General features: G+C 38.9%; 1 protein-coding gene across 3 annotated transcripts in view; it reads left to right on the forward strand.

The window, feature by feature from the left end:
- Positions 1–9,553, forward strand: part of LOC128734141 (uncharacterized) — a 36,798-nt gene extending 27,245 nt beyond the window's left edge. For all 3 annotated transcript variants that reach the window (XM_053828179.1, XM_053828178.1, XM_053828180.1), the window contains exons 7-10: positions 6,879–6,986; positions 7,051–7,210; positions 8,134–8,281; positions 8,355–9,553. In XM_053828179.1, the coding sequence (XP_053684154.1) occupies positions 6,879–6,986; positions 7,051–7,210; positions 8,134–8,281; positions 8,355–8,463 (525 nt within the window). In that variant the 3' untranslated portion in view covers positions 8,464–9,553. The remainder of the gene's footprint in view (positions 1–6,878; positions 6,987–7,050; positions 7,211–8,133; positions 8,282–8,354) is intronic.
- The last annotated feature ends 429 nt before the right edge of the window (positions 9,554–9,982 follow it).

A 9,982-nucleotide genomic window follows, 5' to 3' on the forward strand; every position in this document is an offset into this window, starting at 1 on the left:
GTTGACCGGAGGTCGGCGACCGGTTCGCTTGCGACCAGGCTGGTTGTTAGTTGATGCTTGCTGACGAATCCGTTTGAACTCCGATCGCTTAGGGCATGTGCGGCTGGTGGCTTCCTTGAGTGTACCCCAGCACACCTATCGCAACGTGGACCCATGTTGCAATTTTTGGTACCGTGGCCAAGGGAAGGCATTTTGTACATTGCGTCACATCACGATGCTGCGAACGGTAGGGCTCCCGCTTTACGATGCTTCGGAACAAGTACTGATGGTTGTGGATTCCTTGACGTAGTGGACCAGGAGCAACTGATCCAGAGAGCTGTCCTTGGCTTCAGATGGACGATTCATCGGGTAGATGGCCTGTGGCTTCAGTCCAATCTTTTCCAGTTCAGTTTGTACGATTGCAACCTCCATTGGCGGCAGACCACCTTTAGTGGTTTCATCGAGGGAATTTTTTGACCTGCTCGAATTGATGCAGGCTGGATTTTTTGGAATTTTTATACCCACACTACACAACTGAAAGTGTGGAAGAGCTTAATGAGGTAGCAGTGGACTGCGTATCGGCCTTCTTCCCCTTCGAGGAAGTTCAGGGCCTCCCTGATGAGGGATTGGATCAATCACGACCCATGGCTTGCTACTTGGAGAGCACCAAAAGAGACTCCGATGCAGGCGAAGAAACACTTCTAATTTTGGTAAATACACTTCTAATTGCCTCAACAACAGGTACAAAAACAGTTTGAGAGGGGTTTAGATTTAAGCCCTGTATTCTACACCATTTCAAAGTTATGTTGAGCGCAGTTTGGAACTGATCCGATATCGTGTCATCAAACTATGATGGGTACATCATCTGCGTAACCAATCACCTCATATCCTGCTAGCCTTTTAAGGAGTTCGTCTACGTCGGACAGTCCTTCATTGATCTTTCAGTCAGTTGTGCGCTTCCATGATCAGCAGAAACATGTCGATCTTTTAGCATCTCCATTATCCATTCGATAATATAGTTATTCACGGCTCTCATATCCATTGCGGAACGCATTGCATTACCTGCTTCAATATCGAGAAAAGCAATAAAGCTATTTCTTAGGCTTGAAACGATTTTTCGATTTTGCTAACTAGCGATGGTTCAAATCTTAGTTTTCTTCAATTCTTAATTCGTCTGTCTTGTAGCGCCGTTATTGTAGGTTTTCCTGATTGGTAAGCAAATTGGTTTCACAACTTTCAAACCTGATCCAAAAAACTTATCACGAAAGCTGTCCTGCAAAGGAACGTTCTACGAATAGAGATGTACCTTGGTCGATTCTCGTGCTGGTTGACCAGATGGCACCCATGGCACGACTGAAATTTGCGTAGCATCGGCATATTTTCCAGGAGATGTGGGTGAAGTACCTCCATCAGAAGTGGTAAATTTGGTTTCTTACTGCAAGAAACAAAACAAAGCACTTGTAATTGGATGTGATGCAAACGCCCATCACACTGTTTGGGCCAGCACAGATACCAATAACAGAGGTGAACTCCTTTTAGACTATATATCATCAAATAATATAGATATATGCAATAAAGGGGATGAGCCAACTTTTGTAAATGCAATAAGGCAAGAAGTACTTGACTTAACACTATGCAGTCCAACGATGACTGATAAAATAAAAAATTGGCACGTATCGAATGAAGAAACCTTGTCCGATCACAAGCAAATCATATTTAATTACGAAGCTAATCAGCAACTTAGGGAAATTATAAGAGATCCCAGGAAAACAAACTGGGATAATTATAATATTAAAGTATAATTTGAAACTGAAGGTCGGAGTCAAGAACTTAAAGGGCTGCTCAAGGACATGTAAAGAATCCAACAAGCTTATTACGAAAGCTGTCCTGCAAAGGAACGCTTTACGAGTAGAGATGTGCCTTGGTGGAACAAAACTTTGGAGAAATTTAGAAAGAAAACTCGTAAATCATTGAGGCGGGCTAAATGAACACAACAGTGGGAGGAGTATAGACAAATTCTCACTGCCTATAATAGGGAAATACGAAGATCAAAGATTCACAGGAGGCACACATGTGAAAACATTGAAAATACTCCAGCAACTGCTAGATTGCAGAATATCCTCGCTAAAGATCCTTCTAATGGGTTAGGTACATTGAAAAAATAGGACGGCTCTTTAACTAACTCAACTAAGGAAACATTAGAGTTAATGATGAGAACACATTTTCCCTGTTCAATCATGCGGAGACATGCGGAGACCAAAGTGCGCCGACATTGAGAACTGTAAGTCTTGAAACCAGGACAGACATTCACGAAATAGCGAATGAAATGACTGGGTTAGATAGAAACAGGAATGGTGCTTGTACTTTGGCCAAAAAAATTTTTACGAGAAGCAAGGTGGAATGGGCGATTGACACTTTTTCACCCTTCAAATCACCGTACAGGGATGGAATTCTTCCTGTACTACTACAGAAGGGCAAGACGTTTTTAACACCTATTCTAACGAACCTTATTTTTCAATCAAGCCTGATACTAGGCCATATACCAGCAGTATGGCGACAAGTACGGGTCACGTTCATTCCGAAGGCTAATAAGAAGGATAAAACTAGACCAAAATCCTTCAGGCCAATAAGCTTATCGTCTGTTGTGTTAAAAACAATGGAAAAAATAATTGATGAGCCAATATCAATTCGCATATCAAGAAGGCAAATCTTCAATAACAGCAGTACAAACTGTTGTAAAAAAAACTAGAAAAGTCTTTTGAAGCGAAAGAAATTTCACTAGCTGCCTTCCTAGACATAGAAGGCGCATTTGATAAATCATGTCATAATTCAATGATTATGGCTATGACGAAACGTGGTTTCGATATTTCCATTATCCACTGGATTAACGAAATGTTATCAAAAAGGAAGATATCAGCAAACCTTGGAAGCTCATCTATAAGCATTAGAGCAGTAAAAGGGTGCCCACAAGGAGGTGTAATATCACCTCTATTGTGGTCTTTAATAGTTGATGATCTTCCTGAAAAATTGACAGCACTTGGATTTAAAATAATTGGCTTCGCATATGATATAGTCATAATTGTTCGAAATAAATTTGATTCTATTATTACTATGTCCAGCGCCTCTATGGTCAAAGGTACAAGTACCAGCGAACCACATGCCCTGGCGGGTGTTGTGGGTTCAAATCCGGTTATAATCTCAGATTACACCTTGGTTCGACTCATGCACCTTCCAGCATTGGACAAAAGGTAGGAGTCAAAATGACTACTTGTCAAGCATAGCTACCAATACCCCCCCCCCCTTCCTTTCCGCTCTTCCCCTCCTTCACCAAACAATTTTTCATTTCTTTCCCCTATCGTCCCTTCATCAATTGTAGAATCATCGTTTCAAAAAAAAAATATTAATATATGTGTGACCTCATTTCAAGGTCAAGACTAAAAACATGAGATTAGTCTACTATTATTACTGACCGAATGCAAATGGTTTTAAATTGGATTTCATCATGGTGTGATAGCAGGGCCTCAGCATAAATGTCAATAAAACTACTATCATACCATTTACGAGAAGGAAAAAATTTACATTAAACAACATCAGATTGAAAGGAACACTTTAAAAACTTTCCGATACTGTCAAATATCTTGGAGTTTTTCTTGACAGAAAACTCAATTGGAAGAAACATCGAGAGCAAGCAGTAAACAAAGCTACAAATACTCTATGGATAGGTAAAAGATCTTTTGGTAAGCAAAGGGGACTGACACCGAAGATGATCCATTGGATCTATTCGGCTACTGTCAGACCCAGGATTACTTATGCTTCGTTGGTCTGGAGGCCGAAAAACGAAAGAGAAAGCTACCCGAAAAAACTGGAAAGACTTCAAATGCTAGCCACTCTCTCAATAGAGCTGTTCCACGCCAAACCGTCCAAAAAAGCTGAAATCTGAAATGAACCTCTTCGATTTGGATGAAACTTTACAAACGCGTTTGATAGGAGGAAATACACACCTTCCACGGGTTTTGGGGCCATTTTGATCTGCCCTTTTCATCTCAATTTTTCAAAAATTTCAAAATAAAACTTTAAATCACGATATCACAAATATACCATTTTTGAAAATTTTTAATTTTTTTTTTGAAAAAATAGAAGTAATTTGCAAGCTTTTAAAAGTTATCCTGAGATGGAGCAACTTTCATAGACGAACTTCGTAGAACAACGACTTTCGTGATTTTTTTTCCAATTTGGGATTTTTGAAGTAATATATGAGTTTGTAATACAAATAACAATTCTTTATGTCATTTACAACAAAATTGGTCATAATAATTATTTTTCTAAATGCAGCCGTTTTCGAGATATTCAGAGAAAAAGTTAGATTTATTTTAATTTTTTATGTTAAACACGTTTTTTTTCATATGTTACTCCAGTTGCTCCACTGTTGCTAAAAAGTTACTAGGGTAGCACGGGGCAAGATGCCCACCTTAAGCTCACTATAAATATATACGAAGAAATCTACAGCAAAGGGCTCAAAACCCTCGCTACGTTATCTTTTACAGTCTTTTCTATAACCTGTATACATATTGGGTGCTAAAAGTTATTTATAACGCATATCAAATATTCACGAGCAAAAATTCATCGATTTTTGGAAATTTTTCCAACCTGCGGGGCAAGATGACCACCCTTGCGGGGCAAGATGACCATCCTTTCCATAAGCTATTAAACCTTCATTGTGTTTCATGTATAATCTAAATAATAAAAATTATGGATTCAAGCTGGTCATAAACTATTTTAAACATTATTTGAACAATTTGGAGTGTTTAGTTAACCATAAAAAAGTTGTTCATTGAATGTACGTATTCCTCTGTGGTCATTATTAGACAGAAATATGTTAAACAATGTATTTTTATCGAAAACAAATAAATATGCATGTTTATTCCGTTACAAATATTTTATGCAGCGATTGTTGCTGATTTAAAGTTATGGTTATGCAATCATGGTCTATAAAGCGGTGCGCATTTTGCTCCGCAAGTAGATGTATTTTTTAAAAGCAATTTGTGGTAAATACATTATCTGCATAATTGCGGCAATACCAACATCTGATTCATTACTAACATCAATGCCACGATAACTCTTTCATTAGATGAATTTTTTTTTAAATCATGATTAAAACCTTATTTTATGGCTGCGCAATCTTATAATAAATGCAGTATTTTTAATCATCGATCTATTTTTTATGTTATCGAAGAGTTCAATGATTTTATTTTTGTAATTGTTTGAATTATTGTTAGATGTAGTGTTTATTTATGCGTACGGTTACTAATTATATACCTTTATAGAGTATATAACGATTTTTGGAAGGGTGGTCATCTTTCCCCGGGTGGGCATCTTGCCCCGTGCTACCCTAACTATAATCAGGGATACAGTTTTCAAAATACCCACAACTCAACAGCGAAAGGTTGAATCAATAAGGTGTATTCGGATAAGTTATAGGAAATTAAATGTAGTTATTAGGAATTTTATCGATAGAAATTGCAAGACTCGGATCATCTCATCAATTTGTAGGACCTGAGCAAATTGGTATAACACTTTCAATGCTAGGCAGTCGGTTTATCTCTCCAAACGTTTCCATGACTCGCAAAATCCTGGAGCTTTCGAAGAAAGATCTAAGCATTTTATACTGGTCTTATAACAGGACATTGTCCGAGCCGCTATCATCTGAATGGGAATAATGGGAATGGGAAAACTTCATGATGATATATGTCGCTTCTGTGGCACAGAAAAAGAAGACTCGGAACACCTGTTATGTCGATGTCCGGCAATTCTCAATAAACGATTAAGGTTCTTCGAAAGAGGGCTGTTAGAACCCTCTGATATTTGGAGAACAACTCCCAGCTCAGTAGTGCACTTCATCCGAAGTGCATCACCGGGCTGAACAAATGCTATTATTAGTCAAACAATGACGATCACTTCTGATAGTGATACGTCATCTTGACAACATAGCCATAATAAAACGGGGGATATATCACAATAGATCAAACAAATGGTCGCAATAATAAAAATACTCAACATTGACAAAAGGAAATTGGTAGTTTTGCTCGAGGGAAGCCTCGATAAGCTTGTTGACTTAATAATGTCGTCCACAAGCAGGGACCTTATATGTATGCAAAACCTTTATTCTGCTGTCTCATCGATGCAGCATTAGATGCCACACGATGGGGGGACCATTGACGAACGACTTTATCTCTCACAATGATTTACAGTTCGAAATTATTTATCGAAGCGGTGAAGCCGCTGTTATAGAAAAGCCAAACCACTAGTGTTGCATTCGGGTATGTGGAGTTTAGGCCAGCCTATTTTTATTCATAACTATCTATGAAATGATTCTTTCTGGGGAATGATATTCTAGAGAATGGCCCGTTCTGATAGTTGGTCGTATGTTCGAATCTCGACTGGAAGAGGCCGTTTGAGTCAAAAGGATCGTAGCAACTGGCCCTGCAATTGTCCTGCACTCTAACAGGCGGGCTGCGAAGTCTATCGTATAAAATCAGAAGCTCAAGTTTTGATAACGAAATGTAGCAACTAGGCTTTGCTTTGCTTTGCTTTTTTGGCCCGTTCTGGTAAGCGTCTTTTTGGGGAATGCCTAGATTCGGGGAAGTAAGTGGTTTCTTCAAGGGAATGATTTTCTTGGAAATGGGTCCCTAGGAATGGTTTTCAGGAGAATGGTATACAATCAAATTGAAGTATTAACGGTAGAGGTATGGCACGGTTCTGTTAATCACCAAACGCGTGGACACATTTTTTAATTCTGGAAAAATAAATTGAAAAACTTGGGGAATTCTTAGTTCAAAACTGAATAGACGACCTGTGAAAAAAATTTAAAAAAAACTTGATACCGTTTTTTTTTAATACAGGACAACAATCGCAATGCTGAGCTAGCGAGGAGGATCACCGGTGCAGCCCAAATCCTTCTTAGTAAAGAGGGTCCAGGAAACATAAAGTGCGTTTGCCAATGCTTAAAAGTAAGTCTCAGGATAATATATTTCATAGTATATCATTCATCTCACATCATCATTCTCGCAACAGCTCTGTGGATTTGAACTGGAACGAGACTGCCGTAATGAGCTGATGGAAATCATCAACACCCTGGGCATGCTAGAGGGTACATTGGACTGCTCGACTGGACGTTTCATCCGATCGGTGCTAGAGTTGCAGCAGAAGTCCTGGGGACGCAACGAAGAAGTTGGTATGTTTAACGACAGTGTGCCAGAGTGTTTGACAGAGAGTGGGGCGAATGAACAGGTTCCGCGAAAGAGGTACCAAACAGGGAGTGGGATAAATAAAAAGGCCCCGCGAAAGAAGAGGCCCCGCAATGCTAAAGGCGCACGAAAATACCCACAGCCCACAGTAGGGCCATATCACGCATTCTCTGCTGATAGGTATTGTATAAAACAGGAGTCATTTTTTTTTGTAGATAAAGTGTGACATTTGCTTGTTTTTATTTTAATTAAAACATTATTGTGATAAACAGCGAACAAAATTGTGATGAAAACGAAACAGTTGGATAATATTTTTTCAGTATGACGCAAAAAATAAATCGTAAAACTGCAGTACAATTATTCGGATCAATTTTTTTGTGGGCAGGTAATTTTGTTCTTGCGAACTTTTATTGGATGAAACCAATTTTGCGTCTACAATTTCTACCAGCTTAGGATCCTTTTTGGATGTCAAAAATTTGCGCTGCCGGACGCGGTTCGCCCCGGTAGCAATGTTATCTTTTGTTGGTTTTATATAATGGTTACAATCTTTGTATCTCCATCCCGCGGTTTTATGATGTTTTCTTATTTTTACGTGTTGGTAAATCACCGAGTGGGGTTGGTGACATATTGCCAATCTGCTTGGCGTAAGGACATCTTTTATCTGAAATTTGTTCTGTTTTTTTTTTGTGAGATTCTGTACCGTTTGGTCCGTGATTTTTCAAAAATAGGTATAGCAAAAAATAGCTCTTTCAGTTATTCAACAACGAAGGTCCGAAAATAACAGAAAAAATATGTTCACGTGCTTTTCGAAGAAACTATGGCCTTCCAGTGTGGAAAGTTTGATTTCTATTCGCCCCATTTTACGCTAATTCCGCGTGATACAAATAATCCCCATTCGTTTGCCTTACAGTGCCTGTTGCGTTACCGTCCGTTTCGGAAACCACTGGCGGAGAGATCAACGATAGTCCCGTGTTTTACGGGCCCGACGGACAGGTGATGACGGAAGAAGAGAATGATTTCCTCGAAACTGCAGCACCGGCTGTGTTCGAAGAGTTTGAGTATGTTTTCACTTTTGCCCCAACGACCAACGATCCCAGCAAAACTTTACTAATCAAAACGTCTTTTCCGCAGCGAGGACGGTGATCCGGATGATCTGGTGGAGGACGACAATATGGATTTGGAAATCAGGATGGCATTTAAGGACTTTGTTGCTAGCAGTAAGAACCGGCAGCCGTACTAGCGGCTGCCCTGCCCGCGATCTCTGGGCCAAACGGAGGTGAACATGATGATGATGATGATGATGATGCGAAACGGTCCAGCTAGACTTGGAATGGCCCGAGCCATTTCTTCTAATCAAGTTTAATAACACGCGAAGGCAGCAGCAAACAAAAACCTACATTCAGATTGTTAGTAATGAGTATCCTATTTTTAGATATTTAGTTCTAAGCCAAATGTAACGAAACAGCAAGAAGACAGATCGAAAAAACAGAACCCCAAACAGAATATCGAAATCTGCCAGCAAACCGAGAAAACAAAACGGTTCTGCTGGAAGTTGATAAATTGAAAAGCACAACATTTGAACCGATTCTCGAAACCACTCTAACCACAGGCACAGATTGGCCATAGGGAATAGGCAGGGACCCATAATTAAATGCGGCAGGCCGAAGCTCTGGAGCTTCGTTAAACGCAGATCAAGTAGCGCAAACAATTTTGTTAGCTTTGCTTTATCCCTTTTCTATTTTTTAGGTGAAATTATTATGAGTCTACCGACAGGTAAACCGATTGTGAAAATCCAGCTTAAAATAAATCATCAGATAAATATAATACTAGAAGCATGATATGGATCTGTCCTGTTTGTTTTTACAATTATGAAATAAAGAAATGCAAGAAGCAATACGTACGCCATGCTGGTCCAGCTGGTCTGCTTTAAAACACACATGCATTCAACAGTCTTTCAAAGCTTAGCAACATACCGTCACACAGTTTTATTTGGTGGAAAATCCAGCATTCCTAATATTCCAGTGAATTCTTTAGAAAAAAAAACAAAACAAAACTAGATTTCTATCAAAGGCAAATGGAAATATTTCATTTCAAGACTGCAATATCTAACGAACCTCAAATTGGACAATTTGTTGTTTGCGACAGATGAAGCAGATGCTGACAGAACTGTGACAAGAGTAGGGCAAGCTGGCTAGACATGGGTGGATCCTGATGAAATCCACAGCTTAGCAAACTTGTGAGTTTTACTTTAAACAAATTACAGAAAAAAAAATGAAAAAACAAAATTCGTTACAATGTTTACGAAGACAACGCGGTGAAGACACATAAAACAAAATAAATATAACTTATATCAACAAAGGTGGCTTTTTAACTTTTCGGCTAATGTGACACACAATGTTTGAATTTTGTCTCACTTGAAGTTTAATTACTGTGAAAGATAACATGAGATCATGATGCTATCTTCAACAAAGTTATTCTTGAAACATTTTTTGGATTTTCGGTTGCAGTAGTGAAATTTGCGATTAATTTGAGTTATTTCGGCTCGAACTAAATGCAAACCATAGCGATTACACAGTTTTTATAATGGGCAGGGAGTTAATAAGGTAGTTAGCCTAAGTAAAACTGTGAGGTGATAATGAAAGTTTAAGTTTATGTGGTAAAATATCCGTTTTCAGCGTCTCTAAGCTTTGAACTAAAAACTTAAAACTGACACAATTGTGTATGGAGGAGAATTACTTTACATTCAGGGGTGATTCCTA

Source organism: Sabethes cyaneus, chromosome 2 (assembly GCF_943734655.1).
Source record: "Sabethes cyaneus chromosome 2, idSabCyanKW18_F2, whole genome shotgun sequence".
Taxonomy (NCBI): Eukaryota; Metazoa; Arthropoda; class Insecta; order Diptera; family Culicidae; genus Sabethes; species Sabethes cyaneus.